The sequence below is a fragment of the Condylura cristata genome, unplaced genomic scaffold, assembly GCF_000260355.1.
Source record: "Condylura cristata isolate star-nosed mole 26May11 unplaced genomic scaffold, ConCri1.0 scaffold00009, whole genome shotgun sequence".
Lineage (NCBI taxonomy): Eukaryota > Metazoa > Chordata > Mammalia > Eulipotyphla > Talpidae > Condylura > Condylura cristata.
In genome coordinates this window covers 24,394,821-24,422,129 of record NW_004567110.1, presented here as the reverse complement: position 1 = coordinate 24,422,129, position 27,309 = coordinate 24,394,821, and the positions used below count along the sequence as shown (strand labels likewise).

At 35.8% G+C, this 27,309-nt stretch overlaps 1 protein-coding gene across 1 annotated transcript; it reads left to right on the top strand.

Moving 5' to 3' along the window:
- The first annotated feature begins 58 nt into the window (after positions 1–58).
- Positions 59–26,917, top strand: DCAF13 (DDB1 and CUL4 associated factor 13). Its single transcript, XM_004679673.2, has 11 exons — positions 59–209; positions 4,620–4,819; positions 5,370–5,477; positions 9,269–9,358; positions 10,883–11,038; positions 13,874–13,951; positions 16,841–16,923; positions 19,579–19,743; positions 24,045–24,180; positions 25,764–25,927; positions 26,754–26,917. Exons 1-11 carry the CDS (start codon positions 140–142, stop codon positions 26,839–26,841), a joined length of 1,338 nt encoding a protein of 445 aa, XP_004679730.1. The 5' UTR covers positions 59–139; the 3' UTR covers positions 26,842–26,917.
- The last annotated feature ends 392 nt before the right edge of the window (positions 26,918–27,309 follow it).

Here is a 27,309-nt window from a genome sequence, read left to right as displayed (position 1 = left end):
AACACGCTAGTTTCCAGGACGGGAGTCACGTGACCGGAAGTAGACGAGAAGAGGCGGAAGTAACATGTGCTGTTGGAGGCGGTGGTAGCCGCGATTCGCAGAGAAAGACTCCTCGGAACGCGGAGAACTAGCTGTCAAGATGAAGGTGAAGATGCTGAGCCGGAACCCGGACAACTATGTCCGTGAAACCAAATTAGACCTGCAGAGAGGTGAGACTTGTGCTCCTCAGGAGGGAGCACGCTAGTCGCGACTCTGGCTACTACCTGGAAAAGCTGGGGGACTAGTGCTTCAGTCTCTTTGGCGGGACTGGTGCTTCAGCCTCCCTTCAGCGCGTTCACTTTGTGAACAAGGCTGTTGCGGTCCCAGTAGCAGAAACGTCTCTTCAGCTCTTTGTCCCAGGAAATGCCCGGCGCGAAAGTCGGTTTATGGGAAATGCCTCCGCCTCCTCCCTGCCAGCTGCTCTCAGGTTGTCGTTGAAAAGTCGAATTTGAATAAGTCACACACTCGTGGTCCGAAGGATTTAACTGTTAAACAGGCTTTTTAAACTTATGTTCATAGTTTTATCACTTCACTTAATATTACCGACTGTGGGGAGAGGCAAAGGTGAAAGATGAAGTCAGTCATCCGTTATCCACTCCTGTGGAGAAGTTTGATGGGGGAATGACAAAAATGAGTGTTATTTATATCCGTTAAAATGCTGATTGCTCATGAATTACAGCTCATGATATCGAAATGGCAAAGGGCCATCAGTGTGTGAACAGGCTTTTCGAAGTGAAGAGAATAACGTTTTAGAGTTTTTAGGTCGGGAATGAACTTTAAGAATAAGAGAAGGGCCATGGTAATGGATTTTGAGTAAAACAGACCATAGTAGATGAAGCTGAAACAATAGTTTACTATTTTACTTGAGTAGTAGAGACTATCAGCTTATATATGAATACTGCTACTAAGTAAATAATATGATCTTTGCTCACAGGATGTTCACAGATTAGATGACAAAACGGTGTTTCAAAAATGACCTTCTGTCACTTGAACTTGACATATCCCCACTCCTTGAACCTCTGGCCCCAATTTCGTCGCTGTCACTTTTCCTACAGTCACTTACATTTACTCTGGCCCAGCTGAATGCATTTCAGGCATTATCTTTCAGACGTCCTGTGGCACACATCCTTACCTAATTTAGCTTCTTCCTCTGGGAAGTTTTCTCTGAACAATAAATTTTCCCTGATTATCCTGTATGATTGTTCAACCCTCCCCACTTGCCCCCCACGCACTTCTAAGAGCTCTCCTTTTATGCCTCCACATGTTTTATGCGAATGTTTCACTGTCTTTCAATTATGAGTTTAATTATCAGCCTTTCCTATTAGACTTATTGCAGAGGAAGGGAATTTTGCTTCTGTAGCCACTGTATTTAGATACATCCTGCACATAGTAGCTTTATAAATGTTTGAGTGAAGCAGTGAATGATTGGTCATAGAATCTTAAAATTAGTAAGTTATTAGTTACCTGATTATCTGATATTGTTATTAAAAGTCTTTATTTTCTATATTTTCCTGTTACACTTTCTGATGAAAATGTTAATTGTGGAATGGAAAAGTAAAAGTGTTAAACTAAAACAAAATAAGGAAAACATGAGTCTTCCTTATTCTTTCATTCTCATTTTCTTTAAGTTTTGTGCAGTATTTAGTGTGTGTAGATACATGCTATGAGTTTGTAGCTGTGATATTCTCAGCGCATGTGGTATATGTTGGGTTCCCGGTTTAAGTATGTTGAATGTTTATTGATGACTGAATGTATGAATTTAGAGGTGTGCAAGACCATGGTAATTTGAAAGCTAATAGAGATTATAGGAAATTTATGCTGAGTCTATTTAAAAGATGCACATAGTTTATTTACATAGATTTGGATGGATGAAAGTTGGAATACATTCTTGGTGGAAAAGTTGGCTTCGGCAGGGACTCAAGAGTAGAAAGTGGAAGGCAGTTTTAGGTGACAATTGATAAACTAGTTTGGCTGGAGTTGAGTTTATGAAAGTACTTAAAGCACGTTGGCACACATTGTGTTAGGCCAGTAAGGATCTTGAACTTCATTCCAGTGACCAGAGGACTATAATGAACTAAGCTATTGATTACAAAGTGGGGAAAAACAATACTTCAATTTATGTTTCTTATCCTAAGAAAATAAAATAATCTTTATATAATTGGATTGAGACTCGCAGCCTTTTATTAGCTGTATGTTAAATATTCATGTCTTATATATGATACTCCAAGTACCCAGAGAAAAGACTGGAGGGTTGGTAAAGGTGTATTTGCTTCTGTCAAATGATGTATGGCAGCATATTCATTAGACAATTATATTAAACAATAGACTCTTAATGATGACTTGTGAAGTGTTGGGGAGGACCTTGTCTTTTTTCCCTGCAAGAGGTTTCTTGATTATATTCTGACAGAGTGCTTACAAAAGTTGTAGAATATTAAACTAAGCATTTTCAAAATTTGCAGAATGTTTCTGTGGCTATGAATACTAAATAGGAATTTCTTTTTGGAAATTCCTATTTTGGAAACACTTAACTAAGGTCCATTTTTAGCCATGAGCAAGGAAGTGATTACTTTTCTTACCATTTTATGTGATAGAGAGATCCTCTTGAAAATTTATGTTTGGAAATGCTTCCAACATTAAAAATAAATTGTTCTGAAGATGATGTGTCATCTATAAAAATTCATTTTTGCTTCCATGAAAAAGTTGGCAAAGTGATACACCTTGTTGAGTCCTTTTTTAGCTATTAAAATTATTAAAATGCTAATTATTTAGAGGTACACTATTGACCCCAGAGTGGATGGAGTTTTTCTGCATACACTTTAGAACTAACCTTTGCAAAATGGGTGAATAGAACTGAAAATTAAATCAGCATAGCTTTGGATCTATATCTTCTCTTTGAAACTGCTTGTTTTTGCAGTCCTTGTTTTCACTGTACCCTATTAGCTGAATCAATCCCACTCTTTGACAGGTTCCCAATGACTGAAATCACATCTGTTACCACAGAAATATACAAATTGAAGAATTGTTTCCTGTATTCCTGTGTTCCCCATGACAGGATACCATGCAAAAGCGAGTTCTTCCTGTATCTTTTTTATTTATGGTAGCTGTTAAAACTAAACATTGAAATGAAGTTAAAATCTTTGAGTCACTATATAATGTTGAGGGGTTGTTTTTTTTTTTTTTAAGATTTATTTATTTGTTCATACAGAACTGGGGTACAGGCCAGAGATGCGGAGGGTGAGAGGATTCACCATAGACAGCAGGGAGCAGAACAGGCAGATCGAGGAAGTACACTGCTGAGGGGAGCAGCGGGCTGGTCAGGAGAGGTCTGCCATGCCATGTGGATCTCCGCCATGTGGATCTCCTCGGGGCAGGCGGGAACTGAACTCATGCGGAAGTGGCTTAAGCTTCCCAGTGCTGTGCTTTAACCCACTCTGCTACCAGGGAGGGCCAGAGGATTTTTTTTTTTAAACAAGAATCTCTAATCACCTGTTCTCACTACATAAGTATAAACCTGTTGAGGTCAAATATCTCAAAAACTGTTACTAAGGAGTCACATAATCAAAAGAATTTTAAGACCACTGTTATTGGGAACCCTTGATAGTTTCTGAACATGCAACTGACATGTTAAAAGTTGTGTTTTAGGGTTCATCTGATGATAGTTTAAACTGCTTTCAGATCGAATAGTGATTTTACAACAGTCCAAGTGTAAAGTAGTAATAACCAGAACTAACTAACTGTAGGTAGAAAAATTAAAAAGGAAAGAATGAGTAAGAAATATTTCAAAGGGGTGAAGTTGTAGTATAGGAAAATACATTTACTTTTAGATGTTGAGTATTTTTTTGACATGTGAACTTAAAATGATATCCTAAGCGTAGATATTGACTGAAACATACTTGGTCGCGTAGCTTAATAGTTAAGAACATGGATTCAGGAACCAGACTGCCTTGATTGAATCCGGATTCCATCATTTAATAGACAGATACCTCAGTGCCTCAGTTTCCCCACCTGTAAAGTGGGAGATAATAATAAAACAATCCACAGGGTGCTGTGGAAATTAAATGAGTTACTAGAAAGTATTTGAAACAGTGCCTAGCATATGGTAAACTCTTGTCTCTTTAGTAAATAAACATGTTCATGAAATAAACATGAAATAATCAGAATCACAACATTGTATACCAGTAGTCAGTGCAGGGATTAGCACAAGACATAATAATTCCCTGTACACAAAGAGCTTCCAGTTCAGTTTGAAAAACACGCTGTGCATGTCTGTGCAAGTAGACATGGTGCTAGGACAAGGACTTGTAGAATGACAGTGGAGGCAATGCCCATGAACGCTTACAACCCAGATCAGGAGTTGGTTTGTGCAGAGAGATTCCAATTATTTTGCAAGGCATTCTGTGATTTTCTGGTAATCTGGGGAAAATTCTGAATGTCACATTCAACTTTTGTGTACTTCACAATGATAGGCACAAATCAGTGTCTGTTGAAGGCTTATTGAATATAATAAATTGAAGGACTAGCTGAAGACCGCAGGAGATATTAAATGTGAAGAATTTTACTAAAAGTTGTTTTTATTTCAGTTCCAAGAAACTATGATCCTACCTTACATCCTTTTGAAGTCCCGCGAGAATATGTAAGAGCTTTAAATGCTACCAAACTGGAACGGGTTTTCGCAAAACCATTCCTCGCTTCCCTGGATGGTCACCGAGATGGAGTCAATTGCTTGGCAAAACATCCGAAGAGCCTTGCAACTGTCCTTTCTGGGGCATGTGATGGAGAGGCAGGTGTCACTCTGGACATTAATATTTTAAACTAATGATAGTTTTATCACAAATACTACATTCTATTATATTTGAGATACTGTGGGTTGTAATTGGTCTGATTTCACTTTTTTGTTTCATTTAGTGTTATTCTCAAGACTAAATTCTGCTTAAATTAACTTTAGTGGTTTTTGATTGAAAGTTGGGAAATTTAAAATAGGTACCTTAAGATTCAATTTGACAGTAAATAATAAACCATTTTTATACTAAAGCTATGTAGGCATGAGTTTTCCCACGGAGGATTTCAACACTCCTATTTCCTACTTGGTAAAGAAAGAAAGCTTTGAAACACTAAACTAGAATCAACAGAGTATTTAACAGATAGCATTTTCTTCTTGATGTACTTATCCATCTGCACTGTAATTTTTAGATCCAGGGGTTTTGTTTTCAGTTGACAGAGTGATTCATAACCTTTCAGTATTGAATTTATTTTCTTTGACTGTAGTATCCCTGTGCCTGAATGTTTCATATTTATAGTTCACTGTAATTTCCTTGTATGTTTTTTCATAGGTCAGAATTTGGAATTTGACTAAACGAAAATGTATTCGCACAATACAAGCACATGAAGGTTTTGTTCGAGGAATATGTACTCGCTTTTGTGGGACTTCTTTTTTCACTGTAAGTATAATGCAATTAAGTAATTCTCAGTCTGATCTATTTGAATATTTCCCAAATTCATTTTTTTTGGTATTTCACAATACAAGATAATTTATTAAAAGGCTTAGAGTGTAATTTTTCTTTATGTAACCTAGCCTTCCCCATATTTGTATTTATTTAAAAAAATAAATAGTTAACATATTGTACTAATATTCTGTAAAACATTGAGAAATAAGTTGGATTTGTGCAAGGTGAGGCTAGAAAGGTACTTTGGTTTACTCTGAAAGATTTTCAGTACTAGGGATGCGTAATTTGTACTTTGTCAGATTTGTGTGGGGGTCAAAATATGTATAACATAAAATTTGCCATTCTAACCATTTTAAACTTTACCTATAAAATTTCAGTAATTCACCTCATTATACAGCCATCAGCACTCTCCGCCTCCAGAACTTTTCCATGACCCATTAAACAGAAAATCTGCATTCCCTCTGCCCCAGCCATGGTAGCCACTGTCCTGTTTACTCTTTCTGAGTTTCTCATATAAGTGTAATCATACAATATTTTCCCTTGTGTCTGATGTATTTCACTTAGCATACTGTTGTCAAGGTTCACGCATGTTATAGCATGTGTCAGAACATCTCTTCTTGTAAAGACTAAATGGTATTCTATTTTACGTATATACCACATTTTCTTTACCTGTAGCTTTTATCATTGGACACTTGGGGTTGTTTCTATTTTTTGGATTTTTGAACATTGCAATTATTTATCCATTGAAAGCTTTTTAAAAGAGGCATGATAGTCTAAGTTGTGATTTGAGGTGATTAATTTGATAGATGCAGTGTTCAGTTTGGAGGATATTTTAATAATCTGAGGGGTGAAAATAGTGGGAAGTAGTTAATAGGATTAGAAGCATTTTGGAGGTTAGGAACACTTGACAACTAAGGGGTTCTCAGAAAGATGATGGTTTCTGTTACAGAGATGCGAAAGCCATGATTGTCAGAAGTACAGAGAAAAGTGAGAATGGGAAAGATCAGGTGTGATGAGCTGGAGTGTCAGTGGGTGGCTCTTCAAGTGAAGATGTCCATCAGACCTTTATAGATGCAGGTCTGGGGCTTAGGAAAATCAAAGCTTAACTTGTCATCTTGATTGAAGCTGTGGCATGAGATCATGAGTGAGGAGAGGCTGTCTGGTAGAAATGTGGAAACACAGAAAATCAAGAAAGTGTTGGAAGTGCTCACCTTTAAGAAGTGGGAATCTTGGCCCTTCCTGGTGGCGCAGTGGGTTAAAGGGCAGCACTGCAAGTGAGCTGCTTCAGTGTGAGTTCCATCCCCAGCCCTGGAGGTGACCACATGGCACAACAGACCTCTTGTGTCTCGCCTGCTGCTACCCTCAGCAGTGTACTTCATCAATCTGCCTGTTCTTCCCACTCTGTCTCTGGTGAATCCTCTCACCACCGCTGCACCTCTGGCCTGTACCCTGGTTCTGTATGTATAAATAAATAAAATCTTTAAAAAAAAAAATAGAGGTGGGATTCTCAAGGAGAAGCCAGAGAGCTAGAAGAGCCTATGAATGGCTTAGTGTTCTAGGAGGAAGGGATAGTTGTGTGTCTGACTACAAAGACTGAGAAAAGTATTTTTGAAACTTATATGTTATATCTATAAAAAAGGAGGTTAAATTTCCTGTTATATTTTTCTCACTTCTAATACTTGAGCAGTTTAGTATATAACTTCATTTGTCCTAACCTCCATATACAACAGTATACACATGTAAAAATCAATCTTGAAAAGCTTAGTGGTGAATTTTTAGGGTACGGTTGACTAGCCTTCTTAATGCAACATTTAGATCGCACAGGAATAATAAGGGAAGAAGAGGTGACATCTGGGAAACCTGACAGCCTACTTAACTATTTCCAAGATTGTCATGTAAATGAAGGAATAGAATTACTTGTTCAGTATATGCCATTCTATGTTTGTATTGGAATAAGTGTTACTGTTAGTAAGATTTGGTTTGCAGCGTATTCAGTTGCTTTTCACTAGAGGAGTAGAGGCCCTCTCTGACCCAGTATGTCCTATGTTGTAGGAGGAATTGGTAGGAGTTGTGGCAAATGTCTTTCATTTGGCTATACTTCTGGATATATTGATTAATATACTCAGAGAATTTACCTTTTTTTTAATGCTCACAATCAATAAAGACTGAAAATGTTTTGTATTTATTTGTTTCTCCCCCTTTTTTAAAATAATGTTCACTTAGCTAGAAAAAAGCCACATGTAATTTCAGCATTTAACATTTAAAAAATGTTTAATCTACAGTGTTGTTTAAGAGAAACCTTTATTACCTAAATTTCATATTGTCTAAGGTATCCATCCCACTTTGTGGTACCAACCTATGCTCCTTCGGCTGACTTAGCCTTCTTGGCTTCTCATTTCTACAAAATGTTAAGACTTTCTCAGGAATGGTGGTCTGCTGAAGCTTATTTTACTCAGTAGACTGTAGAGCAGCCTAGTTATTTATAAGAAATTTCAGTCTTGAGCTTACAGAGCTGTTTATCATAAACTTGAGTGAAAGAAGCAGTCTTTAGAGAGGGGATTCTCAATGACAGCTTACTCTGTTTTCCATAAATGTTAAAATAAACCATCAGAACAAGCCAGTTCTGCCAAGACCTCATGACCTACATTACATCTTACTGGCTCCCAGTAGCACTGGGTTTCCAGAGTTGACTTTTGTTATGATATCAATAGCTCAGATTCAGGATTGTTAATGAGGTATAGCCCTATTAAATATTATTTGGCTATTATAAAGATGTTATTAAAGATTCATTAGCATCCCAACAAAAGAAATTCCTGTCTGATCTTCTGTAACTTCTCTCCTAATCACTTTTCTACTTTGATCTCATGGACACAGTGAATTACTTTACAAGAACTATTTCCCTTTTTGAGTTTGATGCAAGAAGAGCTCTTAGTTCACACTCCTTCAATAGATAAATATATCTTTATTAATGTTTTTACTTAAAAATAGATTAGATTATATATAATAAGGACCTGTAAAAACCAGAAGGTTAATGTACTTGGTAATTTTACTTTCAGTTAAAACTAGCAGTTTGGTGAATTTACAGTTGTAAGTACCACATGTGATTATTTTGTTTTTAAACCCACACCAAGTTATTATGTATTCTGTTTTGCATTTCACATACTATCTGGAACAGTATGTCAGGTAGCATAGTTTGTTGCCTTGCCTTGATTTGGGTGAAAATGCCAACAGGTTTACCAACATTGCTTTTTCAGCATTCTGTGCAAATATCAACACTGTGAAAGGGTGAAAGGCAAAGGATGTCTTTATTAACATTAAAATAGTTTTTCCCTTGTAGGCCCTTAAGGAATTCTCAGGATCCTTCAGAAGTCTACAGTTCATGTTGAAAACTATTGACTTAATAAAGGAATTTGTTTTGGCATGTGTCATGTGAAGGGTTTTATCCATACCAACTATACCTTATGTCAGATATAATATTGGTTCAAGCTTTTTGTGCAGTCCATTTTTCTCCATACTTTGAAATGCCCATTTCTTATAATAATGGCATTTTTGGCCATATTTATGACCTAATTTTGCTACTGCTTTTTTTTCCTTTCGTTCTATTCATATTTCATTTTCAATTTTCTGAACTAACATAGTAGAAGATTAATGCATCAGTAAATATGATACTGGAAAAATATGGTGTTATTTTTAAAACTGGAGATGTTTATAATTTGATCTATGCATTGACAAGTTTATAATTTATAACTGTTACTCATTATCATTTTCATAATAAATATTTCTAGGTTGGTGATGACAAAACTGTGAAGCAGTGGAAAATGGAGGGACTGGGCTATGGAGAAGAAGAAGAACCATTGCATACGATATTAGGAAAGGTACAAAAATAAATTAACGCTTTTATTATTAAAATCCTCTTACAATTTTAATTTCCAGAAAGATTTAAGTTAAGAAATCAGAGACTTAATAGTTTTGTTTTGAACAATATTTAATACAATGACGGTCTGCAGCTAAAGAATTTGAACAGTTCTTCATTGTTCATTGTAGTAGGGTTTGATTTGTCTTTTTAGGGTTTGATTTGGAGACAGTAAAACATTTGCTACAGCAAGACTGGAGAGAGTTCCAAAAAGAAAAAGGTCAGGCAGATTCTGTGTGATTTATATCGTAGATCTTACAATAAGTTCAGAATTTCTAGCTTGAAAGAATGACTTAGGAAATGAAGCAGTGTAACCATATGATGTTTTTCTATAGATCTCATTTACATTTTTTACAATGCTATTCTGCAGATCAAATGATACAGTTTAGTTACAAGCTTTAGTATAATTTGGAATATTTGATATTACCTATGTTTTATAATTTTGATATTAAAACTGCAAATTAGATTTAATCTTTAAACATGCATTTTTGAAATTACTTGTGTCATTTCAGCATTAGTTGGAATATATTTAGATTCTGCTTTTCAGAGTTCAAGAAGTTCTAAATGTTACTCAGGGGACATACATGAGATGGAAATAAGTTGCAGGTCCTAAATTGGCTAAATACTTCCCTTCAGTTTGCTTTACAAATACTTTATACTATATAATACAAAAACAGACTCTAATGTGACCCAGAGTAGATTAAGCACATATTTCAAGAATATAATAAAATTTAATGAGGTCTTAACTGCCTTTAAAAATATTAACATCTACCTTCACCACTTTTATCCCTCCTCTTAAATTTTTTTTTTTTTTTTAAGATTTATTTATTTGTACATACAGAACTGGGGTGCAGGCTAGAGGTGCAGCGGCGGTGAGAGGCTTCACCAGAGACAGAGTGGGGAGCAGAACAGGCAGATCGACGAAGTACACTGCTGAGGGGAGCAGTGGGCGGGTCAGGGGAGGTCTGCCACGCCATGTGGTCACCTCCGGGGCAGACGGGAATCGAACTCATGCAGAGGTGGCTTTAGATTCTCAGTGCAGTGCTTTAACCCGCTGCGCCACCAGGGAGGGCCCCCTCCTCTTAAATTTTAATGCAGTTCTTGGTTATCTTTGTTTCTGTCCTGAGAATCAGTATTTCATGTATTAAGGTGGAACAGAGTTTTAGAATTTATGGTTCTGTTTCATTAGTCTGTTTCAAAACCCTTCAATACCCAATGATAACTTAAACATTAAACATTGTTACTTCAGTAGTTATGTATTCATTAAATAGACGCCATGTTAAAACATTTTCTTTTTTCCTAGATACATGACAAGAAACATTACTCCTTGCTATTCAGTTTTCTTCTTTAAGATTCCAAAGAAGTTTCTTTGTGAACAGGAATTTTCCTTTAAAAAGATTGTAGATTAATATGTTTAAAACATTTATTCTGTAAACTTGAAGTATTAATGAAACACCTATCTGTAACAACTGTTTTGCTTTTCAAGACTGTGTATACAGGAATTGATCATCACTGGAAAGAACCTGTTTTTGCCACATGTGGACAACAAGTGGACATTTGGGATGAACAAAGAACCAATCCTATATGTTCAATGACTTGGGGATTTGACAGTATAAGTAGTGTTAAATTTAACCCAATTGAGGTAATGTTCTTTTTGAAATGTTTTCTATTATTTTCTTATTTAATATTTTCAGCTCTACTTAGGAAATATTTGCATATATAGGAATTTTCATGGTGTTCTGATATTTGGTTATTTTTCCAGATTACATTCAAAATCTGATACCTTTGGTGAGAGTTCTCCACTTTTTAGCCAGATACCAAAAGTTAAGTACCATGAACACATTTGCCTGTTGGGTAGCATCCAAGCACATACTACACTAAAATTTCAGTAATCACTTCATCTGGGAGGGGCTGAAGGACTAGAGCAGGGTTTGGCAAACTATGGCTTGTGAGCCACTGTCATTTTTTAGTAGTAGTTTTGTTTTGTTTTTTAATGGTTTGAGTAGCTTTACTTTAACTTATATATTATTTGTAGCTGCCATTACCATAGCAGAGTTGAGTAAAACAATACAGAGACCATAGAACCCACAAAGCCTAAAAAGTTTGCTAATTGCTGGTCTAAATTATCTTATCTCTACTATATCTTCCTCATTTCATTTTCATTTCCCTTTCTTATGTTCCTTTTGGATATAGAAGTGAAATATGGCATAAAAGGACAAGCAGAGCCAGGCAAGGTGACACTAGGCTGGAAGAGACTGCAAACACAAGCACATTTTGTATCTTACTTGCTATGAAACTAATTTGGAACTGTATTTACTGCTAACATGCCTTTGTATCGCTTAGATAAGTGACAATTTTTCTCTATATTTGTTTTCTTTAAGATATTAATTATACTTTACAGGGTAATTCATAGGACCATTTTGATTACGCGTGTAATATATGATGATGTATGTGAATATTCTTAAAAGGTGCTATCAAATTTAAGATGGTGAAATTATGCTATTGAAAGAAATAACAGAAGAATAGACTGATTACTTCTTTTCTAAAGGTTGAGATCTTTGCTTCTCTGTTTTGGTAAACACCTGGGTCAGAAGAGATAATGGCCTGTTATAAAATCATAACTTGTGACCTGGTGACCAAGTTTTCAAAGTTGCCTGTATAACAGCTTAGCTTTTTTTTTTAATTAGCATTACGATTTAATAGTTAAAATGGTATAAAGGTCTCTTACTCTATATTAATAAACTTAATAGAAAGGGCATGTTGCTGTGAACAATTAGAGTATATTTATCCATTTTAACCATTAATAATTAATTTTCTTTTAAAATACTGTAACCTAAATTCTGTTAAATCCAAAAGTGAGTTCTGCCTCATTTTATAATATGAAGGTAGATGTTCGGTCTAGGTAGAATTTTTTTTTTTTTTTTGCTTATGCAAGAGCAAAGTCTTTAGTTTTGGAAATGGAGCCTGGTCAGATTTGGTGGTGACATGATGAGAAACCAAGAAGGTTATGTGTAATCACTAACTAGAAGAGACTGTATTGAAATAAAATATCATAAAGCTAATTCAATAAATCCCAATTTTTAAAAATGATTTATTTAGGCCCTCCCTGGTGGCACAGCTGGTTAAGCACAGCACAGAGAAGCTTAAGCCACTTCCGCATGAGTTCGATCCCAGCCTGCCCCAGAGGAGATCCACATGGCGCGGCAGACCTCTCCTGACCCGCCCGCTGCTCCCCACTCTGTCTCTGGTGAATCTTCTCACCCACCACACCTCTGGCCTGTACCCCAGTTCTGTAAGCATATATAAATAAGTCTTTTTTTAAAAAAAAGATTTATTTATTCTTACAGAACTGGGGTACAGGCCAGAGATACAGAGGGTGAGAGGATTCACCAGAGACAGAGTGGGGTACAGAACAGGCAGATCCATGAAGCACACTGCTGAGGGGAGCAGTGGGCGGGCCAGGAGAGGTCTGCCTCGCCATGTGGATCTCCTCTGGGGCAGGCTGGGATCGAACTCACGCGGAAGTGGCTTAAGCTTCTCTATGCTGTGCTTTAACCCGCTGTGCCACCAGGGAGGACCTAAATAAATCATTTTTAAAAATTGGGATTTATTGAATTAGCTTTATGATATTTTATTTCAATACAGGTGGTAGGAAATAACTAGCAATTCAGTTGGGAAATTTCTTGTTTCTTCTGTATTTGCAATAGGAAATAATACTAGGAACAAACCATGAGTTGAGTGTCAGAAACCATGAGTAAGGAGGAATGGTGTTACAAAGGATGGATTTCAGGGTTCTACTGGCAGGGAAAGGGATTATTTCTGTTAAATGCTAAGGGTTAGTACTTTTAAGTTTAGTGCAGCTAACTTAAAAATAGATTTAATATTTGAAACAGTTGGACAAAGCCCACCCCTAATTTGTACATAGAATTAAAACAGTAGGAAATGTTTAAGTAACTACTAATAAAGCATTAGTCCTTGTAATTAGAAAATATTGTCATATGGATTTTAGCTTCTAAATAATACCACCTATTGCTTCTTGGTTGCAATAAAATGGGCATGTCCCACATAGTATTGTATGGTGGTATAGTACCTTGTAAAACAGTTGTTTATACTCATTGATTTATTAATACCATTGAAATTTCATGCTAAGAAAAATAAGAGCTAAGGGTTGAAAATACTTATAGTACTGAAAAACAGGAAGCAAGTAAGTTGAAGAATGAGTAATATGTTCTTTTGTGAAATACTCAAAGTTACTTGTACACTTTTATCACTGGCATCAAAAATATGTACATGGAATTTAACAATGACAGTATTTGACTTAGGTTGCTTAGATTGCATGATTTATTATACCTTCTTAAAGTAAACTTTACTGTAATGATTTTGTATCTTAAAATAAACATTGTGTGTAAATTATTTGTTCACTGAAATGAACATTTACTGCCAAGCTTGGCTTTTAACTGGTGATTGTTATTTTTAGACATTTCTCTTGGGCAGTTGTGCTTCTGACAGGAATATAGTACTATATGATATGCGGCAAGCTACTCCTCTGAAAAAGGTGAGTTTCATCTTAGCTTCACTTTATACACTTGTTAATGCATTCTTCTGTAAATTGAGTGGTTGAAAATGTGGAGCAAGTGTTTTTTTCAGAATTGAGAGAAAAAAATTTTGTAGACATTTTCTGAGAAACCAAAGGGATCATAGTGTTACTGTCTTATCTCGCTGGTTATTGTAGCCTAGATTTTGTCTTCTGTAATTCCTGTAAGTTTTTAGGCCTCTAGTTCTTACTGAATTGAAATTTCTTAAAAGCACTGCATTCTATTACTTCACACCCAATGGTTATTATGTAATTCATACATTATTTAGAAAGTTTTGTAACTGATTGACTTTAGCAACTTTGTTTAATTACATGTGGTTGACAGTTTTGTTTAGACAAGAGCTATCCTGTTCAAGGTGACAGATTTCCCAACAGTTTTAGTCATTGCAGGATTGAGATATCAAAGGTAATACAACCTTAGGGTGACACTGAAGAGAGAAATATTGTTGGTGAAGAGAGGAGTGCTATTATAAATAAAAGGATATAAAGTTGATTTCATATACTGGCACTCTGAGTGTAGAAAGGAGATACCGTTCCTGTACTACCAGCCCATTGTGAGAGTCCACAAGTAAAAGCAAGCCCTCAGTGCTTTTCTTGTTTCTAAATCACTTTTATAACATGTTATAAATCAGAAATATAGAATATATTCAATGATGCTGAACTGATAAATATGATAATCTGTCTAACATACCATTTGAATCATTTCGCTCATTCATGTGATACAATAAGAAGATTCTATGTAAACTTTGGTGTTAGAATTTAAGTAGGCAACTTATGGACTATTTCTCTTGTGAAATGGTTATTTTAGTAACTACCTTATAGCACATGATTGTGATTAAAACAGGATACTTTAAGAATTTAGCAAAATGTTTAAATATGGAAAATATAAATAGCAATTTATGCTCCCTCTTCTCCAGTCCTGACCCCATGCTCAATATGCTCCATTAATTTTGACTTGAAGAAAAGAACTATAACTTGGCTTTTAACACCCTACAAAATCTGGTCCCAGTTTGTTTTCCTTTTATTTATTGGTTTCAGTCAGTAAGGACACTTTTGATTACATGAGTCACCTTTGTGGAGACAAAGATGTTTTCTATTATTTCTCTATTCTAGTTAATAAACTATTGATGTTTCTTCTATCATTTCTTTTCTAAATGTAGTAGTTCTCAATCAGGAGTTGTACTGCTTCATTAGGTGAACTTTTTTGAAATGTGGGAGAGGCATTTTAGAGGCTGTTCCTAGCTGTTAGTGGGCAGAAGCTTGAAAGATTGAATACCCTAACCCTACCATGGACAGTTATATGCAATAAAAGATTGTCTTACACAAAATGCCAGTAGTGTTCCAGTTACTAAATATAATATTATAGTCATTTCACATCATGCTTAATTTTTTTTTTTTTTAAAGATTTATTTATTTGTACATACAGAACTGGGGTACAGGCCAGAGGCTCAGGGGCGGTGAGAGGCTTCACCAGAGACAGAGTGGGGAGCAGAACAGGCAGATCGACGAAGTACACTGCTGAGGGGAGCATTGAGCGGGTCAGGAGAGGTCTGCCACGCCATGTGGTCACCTCCGGGGCAGGCAGCAGGCGGGAATCGAACTCATGCGGAAGTGGCTTTAGCTTCTCAGTGCAGTGCTTTAACCCGCTGCGCCACCAGGGAGGGCCATGCTTAATTTTTGAAAGCTCTCACAGGACATGATGACGGGGGAAAAAACAAGAACAAATGTGAAATCCAAAATTTGTCATAAATTATAACAAAAGTAAACAAAATGTTAACAAAGATAAATGTATTATTTAATGAATCATGATCAAATATATTCATTGATGTTTTTGATGGGATCAAACTTCAAGTACTTTTTGATATGAACCAGATGTCTCAATGGCCATTTTGGACTGAACCAAATGTCCACTAACCTTTGAAACCTTTCTTCTTTTAACCCTAAGCTCATCATTAAAGTGCCCATATTTTGGTTCTTACTGTTTCATTGTTTATATTTGACTTTTATATGTATACCTTTTTTCCTGACTAAATTATATGTTATTTTTGGACAAAGGACCAAGTTTTAGGCATTTTTATGTTTTTCAGTATTTATATTGAATATACCACTTACTGATTGATTTTTTTCCTCCCTATTCCATTGAACTGAGTTCTGTGAACATAATAAATTTTACTAAATATTTGCTAAGTCAGTCAAAAGAGAAAGAAACGAGGACCTCTTTGGTAGCGCAGGGGTTAAAGTCTGAGCACTATCAAGCTACTACCAGCCACTGCAGCATGAGTTCAGTCCCTGGCCAGGGAGCTGACCTCATGGTGCAGCAGACCTCTCCTGTCTCACCTGCTGCTCCCCTCAGCAGTTTATTTCAGTAGATCTGCTTGCTCTGCTCCCCACTATGTCTCTGCTGAACCCTCTCACTGCCCTCGTGCACCTCCAGCCTATACCCCAGTTCTTAAATGCTAAATAAATAAGTTTTTTCTTTTTTAAAGATTTATTTATTTATTCATACAGAACTGGGGTACAGGCCAGAGATGCGGAGGGTGAGAGGATTCACCAGAGACAGAGTGGGGAGCAGAACAGGCAGATCTACGAAGTACACTGCTGAGGGGAGCAGCGGGCGGGTCAGGAGAGGTCTGCCACGCCATGTGGATCTTCTCCGGGGCAGGCGGGGATCGAACTCATGGGGAAGTGGCTTAACCTTCTTAGTGCAGTGCTTTAACCCGCTGCGCCACCAGGGAGGGCCCTAAATAAATAAGTCTTTAAAAAAAAAAGAAGGAAACAAAATGAATTGGGAAGTATATCCACTTTAGAGGTAATTAATTTCATGGGGGTTAATACAGACTTTTTTTTCAGGTCATCTTAGATATGAGAACAAATACAATTTGTTGGAATCCTATGGAAGCTTTCATTTTTACTGCAGCAAATGAAGATTACAAGTAAGTTTCCCTCGTTAATATTTCTATCAGAAATAACTATGTCTTACTAATGAAATGTTTTCCTAGATAAATTCCTTAATATACAAATTAGAAAACTATTGTTAATTATGCTAAAAAAAAAAAAGTTAACCAAATTGGAGAACTTACTAGAAAAGTATTTTTAATTTTCAAAATGATACAGACCAGGGATAGTAAACTATACCGTGTGGGAAAAATACACCTCATACCTATTTTTTAAATTAAGTTTTATTAGGATATAGTCAAACCCATGCATGTATTGAAAATGGCTACTTTCTTACTATATATAATACCTAAATAGAGTAGTTCCAACAGATCTTATGGCACACAAAGCCAACAGTGCTTATTATCTAGTCCTTTACAGAAAAAGTTGGTTGATATTTGATGTGGACTATAGAGATAGTAACTGAACCATACATGTTTTAATAGAAACTAAAATTTACACCTACAGAATTTGTAGCTTTACAGGTAGCTGGTACTCATGTATACATGTGTTATCAACTATCACTGTTAACTCAAAATACAGTTTAATTTTACCTTAATATTTGCATACATACTATTCTGTTACTCATGTGAAGATGACTTTGCCACCTTGAATTTTTGACTTGGGTAATTTTATAATTCCTTATATAGTACTTTAAAACTTGTTGACAGCATTCACATTGGTATCTTACTTTATCTCAGTATCCCAGTAAAGTGGATAGGACATATATGTTACTCTCTTTTAGAGATGAAGATATTGAGTCAGGGAGTTTAATATCCTAGTGAGGAAAGAGTATCTTATTCATCTCTTTTTTTTTAATGCAGAGATTTATTTTAGTACTATGTCTATGATGTATATGTGGTCTTTTTTTGAGTAGGTTTAAGTTTGTCATTGTTTGAACTTTAGGTCTTCTGTGTTTAAAAGTTCTGTTCTTTCTACTACTACTATTTATGTTTTCACAGTAGTATTAACTCATAAATAGGATTTATTGTGCAATATTTTAGTAGTAACAATTAAAAACATCTATAATGACTTCCTGTAACTAAAAGCTCAGTTGTACCCTCATTAACTAGCAATACCAAACCAAATTGAAACCTTTTTAGTCTTTATTGATGTTTTGAAATTAAATGGCCTTGTTCCAGTTAAAGGGAGTTAAAAGAAAGTTATGCTGACCAATCTTTCTGATTAACTATTTTGGCTAATTAGAATTTTTCAGAGTATCCCTGGAATTTCTATTTTTTTCTTTGAAAGAATTATGTATAGCAACTGAAACATTACATTTCTTCTGTGACGTGACAGAGCATCACAGTTTGAAAATTACCTTAACCGTGACACCCTTTTTCTGTATTTTCAATATTTTCTTTTATTGCCCTTTACATAGTCAGTAATCATTCTGAATTAGAAACCCCAACTTCAACTTTAGACCCAACCGAGTAACGGCTGTAAAATTTGAGTAAATCGTTTAAGCTAATGCTGTGCCATGTTTTCATGAGTGAGAGTACTGGAAAAGATGGCCCCTAATGAATCCTTTAACTTGAAATGTAAACATTTCCCATCCAAATGGGTTGATTTGCTTGGGGTTTAAATTAATCTTTTTCTCATATAGAAATGAAAATATTTATTTAAATAAAAAACAGAATTTGCAAAACAAACATGAAACCAGTGCTCTAGGCAGGGAATTAAAGTTGTTAACTCAGAAATTTAACCTCAAACATCAGTATCCCCTGGCCTTACATTCCTGTGTAATGTTGGAAGATTGAAAATGAGGATCACTTGCCTCTTAATGGAAGATTCATGATACTTGGAATAATTTGTTATTAGCATCATTAATCTTAGCATCTTAAAGAGTTTTGGTGTTATGAACTTTGTGAAGTTATACTTGTTATGTTTACTCTTTTGAAGCTGTTATGTTGGCTCTTGACTTAAGAATTTTTAAATCTTGGGAAACCATAAAGGCTTTGTTTTTATGGACTATGCCCAATTTACATTTTTATAATTTTAGTACAAACTTTAGAAAAACCATGCTTACTCTCCTATCACTGATAGGACTATAAATTAGTGTGACTTTTATTGAAATGATACTCATGCCTTTGGACTAAATAATAATTCTACTTATCCAGATCAAAAGGAATCTAACCTATTGAATTAAAGATTGATTGTCAACAGTTCAAGTATTAGAATTTTGTTTAAGAATTATTTATATTAATAAAAGTTGAAAAATATCAAAAATAGGGAAAGAAGTAATTTTGAGTATTAAAACATTTTCAAAAACCATTTGAAAGATATGTGATCATAATAGGCTATATGAAATATCGAGTTTTGTATGACGTCTATTTTTTAGCAAGTTTTTAAAAAGTATGGTGAAAAGATTAGGAATAATTACAATGTACTGACTGGGTGATGGAATTAAAGGTAAGTTTTATGCCTTTTATAAATTTTCGCTTGATATATCTGTTTATAAGGAGAAAAATGTGTTAAGTGTAATTTAAAGAAATAGTAAAATATGTTGATATTTTCCCCTATCCTTTACCTGCTGAATAAAGAATTAAGCTCTTCAGATATGCTAATAATGATTTTATGTCGCCTAGTGAGTTTTGATATCATAAATGTTTCTTTCTAGAAATTGCATGAAATAATTTTAAAATGCTTTACAGCTTATATACTTTTGACATGCGTTCACTGGACACTCCTTTAATGGTGCATATGGATCATGTATCTGCCGTGCTTGACGTGGATTACTCTCCCACTGGGAAGGAGTTTGTGTCTGCTAGTTTTGATAAATCGATTAGAATCTTTCCTGTGGACAAAGGTCGAAGCAGGTAGGTGATTACCAGTAAACCATTTATTTTTGTTTGAATTTTCTTTGTTGTGATCATCATTTGATAGTGTGGTTATGTGTCTGTGATGAGACTCATCCCCAGGTCTTGTGACTTTAAGTTCCACCTGCCACTGTACCATTGTAATATCATCACTGTTATTTTAGTATTTAAAGTAAACTTTTCAAAAATAAAGGCCTTTTATAGCAGTTTAAGATTTGCAACAAATTTGAGAGATACTCCCTCCCACCTACCCTCCACCCCACACCTGCATGGCATTTCCCATTGTCAGTATCACTCGCAGAACAATACATTTGTTACCATGTAGGGTAAGCCTACATGGGCCTGTCATCACCACTCAAAGCTGTACTTCACCTCAGGATTCACTCTTGGTGCCGTACTTTCTGTGGATTTGAACAAATCGATGATGACATATCCATTATAGTAACAAAGAATATTTTGATTGCCCTAAAATACAGTAAATTTAAAAAAAGAATTTGATAGTGAAGAACTTAGATAAGTTTTGTCCTAGTAATATTTTAAAAGCAGATAACAAACAATACCCTATATATACTATCTCTTACTCAAAGGCAGCTCTTAGACAATAAGGTAGAAATAAAAAAGAGAAAAACAGCAGTTTAAATTATAAGGAACATGGCCCTCCCTGGTGGTGCAATGGGTTAAGATGCAGCACTGCAAGTTGGCCACATCCACTTCAGTGTGAGTTCGATCCCTACTCCGGAGGTGATCCACATGGCAGAGCAGACCTCTCCTGTCTCACCCGCTGCTCCCCTCAGCAGTGCACTTCGTCGATCTGCCTGATCTGCTCCCCACTCTGTCTCTGGTGATCCTCTCACCACCCCCTGTACCTCTGGTCTGTACCCCAGTTCTGTATGTAAAAATAAATAAATTTTTAAAAATTATCAGGAGCATTCTCCTTCCATTCCTCATAGTAGATATATAGCATGGAATGAAAGAAGAGGCAGAAAATAGGAATACTCACTTGTTTGTTTCATTCTGTAAGCACACTGAATGTGATTCCAGTGTTTAAGGTATGTTTTATACAGTTTATCTGGTCCTTCACCACGTTACTGAACATAGTTTGTATACATTGTGTTATAGTATATCATAAAATGTATCATATAGAAAACGATGGCATTTCAAAACCTAACTGCTGAGTCACCAGCTTGCTGTGCCAGCAGAGCTGGGAGTAGGCAGATGAGGTATTCAGGAAACAGAATTTAAGAAGTTACTCATTCTCAGTGTGTAGTGCAAGTGCCAGTCATCATACAGCTATACCATCCTTCATGAGTGAGGACTTCCTTGAATTTTACTCTGAAAGTCTCGTCATTTGTGTTCTGGGGCAAAACAGTCTATATGTAGCTCTTTTGGTCATAGCCAATTTGTTTGTCTAATTCCTAGGTGTTTTCACTTTTGATAGTTACTTCTTTCTTCCTTCTAATTTGAGGAAGCCTTAGTTCCTAAACCACATTATATCATCATTGACTACCAGCAGATAATTGTCATCATCTGTATGCATCTGATTAAAAAGTCCTTGAATCAAAAGCATGTTGTCTGTACTGATGACTAATCTTTTTTCCATTATCTCCTTTATAGGACTCTTGTATTGGTTCCTGTATAACTGTTGTTTCCTTTTCAACTAATTAGCTATTTTCTAAACCATCATGAATGGTTTATTAGGATTATTCATTCAAGTCCAGTGCAAATCTGAATGCTTCCATTTATCTCACCTCTCTATAAAATAATATCAAGGGATTGTTGCCTTCCATTATTTATACCAGAATCACCAAAGGCAGTATGATGATAAATACTTTTCTAACATGATGCATAAACAGCCATGGGAAATGACAAAGAGGAAGAGTACTGGAAATGTTTAGGTACCAGTGATCCACAACCCAGCAATTGAGTTGAGGCTACATTATTCTAAAACTAATGTGGGCAACTAGATGCAGGTGCTAAAATAGTTCAAACTATCCCAAAATTAAACATGAAATGAGGAGCTCTTAAGGTCCCATTAAGGGAGTTATCTCCTGATGTTATTTGGCGTTGTTGTAATCAAAATCTTGATGTCACACATTAAGGTCTTCCTGTGGGAGTACTCTCTGACATTCCCTTAGGCCTTTGCCTTCATATGCTTAAAAACTAGTTTCTATGGTCTGTTCTAGTTTTCTATAATAACAAACATCAAATAGCGTAGGCAATGCTTTGACTAATCTGTATTTCAAAAATAATCTTCCTTTAAAAGAGCTTAAAATGGTTAAAACAAATTTGAGTAGATTTTATTAAATTTATGGTTAAGATGGTACTTAAAAATAGGCTTCTATTGAGATTTCATTCATTATATTAAGTAAACAAGTAAATCAGTTGCATGTACAACTGATTATTTTTAACTTTAAGAAAACTTAAGATTTTAAATGTATTAATATTTATCTCCTCTAACTTTTTTTTTAAAAAGATTTATCATTTACTCATGCAGAACTGTGGTACAGGCCAGAGGTGCAGGGGCAGTGACAGGCTTCACCAGAGACAAAGTGGGGAGCAGAACAGGCTGACTGACAAAATACACTGGTGAGGGGAGCAGCGGGCAGGTCAGGAGAGGTCTGCCGCACCATGTGGGTCACCTCCTGGGTGGGGATCCAACTCATGCTGAAGTGGCTTTAGCTTCTTAGTGCTGTGCTTTATCCTGCTGTGCCACCAGGGAGGGCCCCTAATTGTTTAACTTTTAATGAGCTTTTATAAAGGTATCATGTGCAAGCATGAACATATCTAGAAGTTAAGAATATTGCATAGTTGGGCCCTCTCTGGTGGCACAAGGGATTAAATGCAGCACTATGAAGCTATCTGTAGCCACTGCAGCACAAGTTCAGCCTCTGGCCAAGGCGGTGAACCACCTGACAAGCCAGACTTCTACTGTCCTGTCAGCTGTACCCCTCAGCAGTATATTTCAATGTAGCTGCCTGTTCTGCTCCCCACTCTGTCTCTGGTGAATCCTCTCACCTCCCCACCCCCACATGTCTGCCCTATACCCCGGTTCTTGTATATATAAGTAAATCTTTAAAAGAAAAAAAAATTGCAGTTTCCACTGAAGAGGGTTCTAAGTTGGTTAACTGTTGACTTGGAGTGGTTTTGAGACAAACAGGTTATTTTTAATGGCTACCAAAGCCTTACTGAATTGCCTGTGACTCAAATTCATTATGTTGCTATGGGGAAAAGAGCCTTATAAATAGGTAGCAATTAAAAGAAATGAATCTGTAAAATGAAGACTATTAAGAAAAAGTCTGTCTCAGCTAGTTTTTATTGTAATAGGTTAATCTTTCTAACCATCCTCCTCCTTAGAAATGAATTACTAATGATTTATCCAGGTTCATTCAGGATATCAAAATATATCAGTATAAACAGTTTTTATGAGTGTATTTCAGAGATTTTTTAGAGATTTGCATCTGATTTGGTCATTCTGTATACATTTTCTCTGCTGCACTTGCTTCCTTTCTCACAAGTTGTCTGAATTTTGAGTCATTAATGTAGATAGAGGAAATTTATTTCTCTAGAAATCTGGTGGGTTTTTCTCAACCTTCTCTTTTATTTGCTTTTTAACGTTCTTCTTACACGTCCCAATATAGTATCTTCTGTGAAGATTTAGCATGAATATTTAGCATGTTTCACAACCTTTCCAAATAGGTAATGATATTTGACATCTCCATCTGTTAAATGATCCTTACCTCAATTCACAGATAACTGCTATAGCTCTCTTTTTCCCTACACATGTAAATCATCAGCTCTCACTTCAATTAATTAAGCTTTTTAAACAGTTCTACCAAAACAAAAGTCAGATATTAGGATCATTGTATTAGGATGTGCACTTTGAGTATCACTGCATTTACTATTTCTTCTAGTAAAAGAGGAAAAAAATTTGGATGTTGGTCTGCATTTATTTTGGGGGTGGGAGATAGGGCCTTATTAAAATTAATCCATTGCTTGTTGGTACAGAATTACTCCAACTTCAACATGTTTTGTTTGTATCATAGCCTTCAGTTAGTGAATGCTCTGGGTATCTATTTTTACTTTATTTTTCTCAGTGTATTGTAACTTCTCTGAGGGCAGGTATTTTTAAAAAAAACTCCCCAGCATTTAACATAGAATCTCACTAAAATAAATTAAAATGAATTTGAATTTCTCTTTATACTATTAGGTCTGAAAAGTGGTATCCTGTTAATTAATAGGCAGTGACTAAAAAAAGTCTGCCCATAATTGTAAGATTCCTAACTTAATTTCCTCTTATACAGAGAAGTCTATCACACAAAGAGAATGCAGCATGTTATCTGTGTGAAATGGACTTCCGACAGCAAGTACATTATGTGTGGATCTGATGAAATGAACATCCGCCTGTGGAAAGCTAATGCTTCTGAAAAATTGGGTGTGGTAAGAGGCCCCATTTTCTTTCCATTGTCATTAAAGCTAGTTTCTGATTTTATTGTCTGTATGTTGTAAAGAATTTGAAGTACTGTAGATATTTTGATCAAACTGACATTGTGATAAAAAGGAGTAAGTAAGCAACAAAACAGACAAGGCTGCACTGAGATTTACATTTATCGCGTCAAAGACACTTTGTCAGTTCAGATATTTGATACTATTTGAGTGTTCTTGATTTTTAAATATTTTCCTGAGGTTGGGGAAGATGGAGCAGCTAGAAGCTTAGAACTTAGAATTCCTGTTTTTTTCTGTCAATGGCATAATAAGGCAAATTAAAAGATGCAAGTCCCAATGAGGGCTTTTAATATCAGAGACACAATGAGGCACTTAAACAGCAAAGTCTGTGGGTATTTTCAAAACCTGTTCCAGTGTGTGTTAGATTAGGAGTGGGGTATTCCTCACATAATCAGTAAGCAGTGCTCAGTGTCTGAGTATTCTTCTCAGTTCTGACATTGTCTACCCAGATACACTATCACATTACACAAGTTAGGAGCTCAGTGCTACAAGACTCTCGCCCTTCACAATACACCCCACACATATACTTCAGATGTCAGTTGCAATAATCTAGGCTTTTGACTCACCAGCTATAGATTGGTGGTTCTAACAACCCGCTCTTTGAACTTCAGATACCAGTCACAAGTTCAGATTGTTACTTGCCTCTGACCATTTGGCTATACACACTTCCTCCTTAGGTTCAGTTAATTTGCTAAAGTGGTTCAAAAAAAGTCAAAGGTGGATCCTCCCTGGTGGCGTACTGGGTAAGGATGCAGAACTGCACGCTAGCCTCACTTCAGTGCAAGTTTGAGGCCTGGCCATGGGGGTGACCCACATGGCACGGCAGACCTCCCCTGACCCACCTGTTGCTTCCTTCAGCAGTGTACCTCATTGATCTGCCTATTCTGCTCCCTACTCTTTCTCTGGTGAAGCCTCCCACATCTATAAAGCAGAGACATTTTACGGGGTTGGAGAGGGGGTAGGATCAAAACTCAGGAGGCAGGAGTGCACGGGACTATGGTGATGGCACACAGGTGAATTGCTGGTGGGAAGTCTATGGGGATTACAACCAAGATGAAAAAATGCTCAAAATGAAGAATGATGTAAAAAAAAATTAATAAAAAAGGATATTTGAAAATTAAAAATGTATTCCTCTAAATTGTATCATCCATTTATTAAATAGAGGCTAGTTACTGCAGAAGTTACTACTTTTCTTTTTCTGTTTCAGTTGTTATTTTTTACAAAGACAATTTTGGGTGATTAAGTGCTTGTTCTGTGTTATTATTTATACCTAAGGAAGGTTCAGCTCAGTGGTCCACAGACATACTTGCCTTAGCCCAGCTGTTTTTTATTGGTTTTTTATCTGTCTACATGGGGAGGATGTTATCTCAAAGGCAGCTTGTTGCGCAGAGAGCTTGTATTACTAACACAATATTGTCTAATGTAGAGTTAACACTGGCAGTTTTGGTGGCATTCATGAAAGATTTTGGGGGGCAATACAATATTCATTAAAATATCAAAATGCATTTTTTTTTCAGCTTACATCACGAGAAAAAGCAGCCAAAGATTATAACCAGAAATTGAAAGAGAAATTTCAGTATCATCCTCATATAAAGCGTATAGCTCGTCACCGACATCTGCCAAAGTCTATCTACACACAGATTCAGGAGCAGCGAATCATGAAGGCAGCACAGCGACGAAAGTATGTGTTGGGGCACTTGACTCTCATACCCCTTTCTAGCTCCACCCTCTTTCCTCACCAAACAAGCAGACAAATCCCTGTCCTTGAGGAAGTAGTTTATGAGCTGTTATGCATTAGAGATGTTTTAGAAGACTTTCTGGGCTCTTATTCTTGATAAAAGAGGGAGCAGTGATCATTTGACATTGTGACACTTCCCATGACTTGTTTTGGAGAATATGTTGAAGGCACAGTGAAAATGTTTGTTGTTCAAAGTAAGAAAATGCATATGTTAAAGTAAACTGTTGTGGGCAGATGTTTTAAAAAATGATTTCTAGTGTGGCTGGAATGAAGAGGTACATTTTTTCCAATTTAAAGAATACAGAAAACCGGTGGCAAACATTTCTTAGACATTTCTTTAATATGTGTCATCAGAACATTTGGAATCAGAATTATCACCACAACCATTTCCTTATGGGATATTCTATTGGGAATCCTTGAATTCATGCAAAGTAACAGACAAATTCTAAGATTGAGGGTTTTTTTTTGTAATGAGACCTATACAGATGATTATTATTCTCCTCTCTTTGGGTAGATATTGGAATTGAATGAATTAAACATTTTAATAACTAAGGCAGGTTTTGAAACTTAATAGAGGGGATTTATATAAGGAGAGAAGAAACAATTAGCAAAAGTTGATTTCCAGCTACATTTTACCTAACCTCATTGTGAAAGCTTTTTTTTTCTTTTTTTTTTCCAGTAAAAATTTTTATTTTTCTGAGAAAGCTTTTTCGGTTAAGATGATTTTTCATACATTTGCTTATACTTTTCATGTTGTGTTTATTTTTAGGGAAGTGAATCGTCTCAAACATAGCAAGCCTGGATCTGTGTCAATTGTGCCAGAGAAGAAGAAACACGTAGTGGCAGTAGTGAAATAATTTTGGTACTCCAACAAATCCTGATGTATAATTATGTGTTCCTCTTTGATAAGCGAACTGTATGAATAAAACTCCTAGCTCTGATATAACAACACACATTTTAGTTATCTATGTAGAGCTTTATCATTGCTCATTTTTGCTACCTTGAAAAATTATCCTTAAAGGTGGCCTGGGTGATAACGAGTGTCCAACATTTTGTCCTTGATCTACTTTCTTACTTTATTGACAAATACAGTATTTGCAAACACTCATTTTTTGCTGTTAGAAATTGCAGACATACTTCCACTGTGATCTCTTGTTATAGATACTGTACATTGAATTTACATTAAAAATCAAGTATCTTTTTTGTTCTCTTTAGTATAATTTTGGATATCGCTGCGATGATTCTCCCTATAACTACATATGACATTCTTCCATATAGAGAATTATTTCAGAACTTTGTTCAATTGATTTTCTGTGCTTTATTTA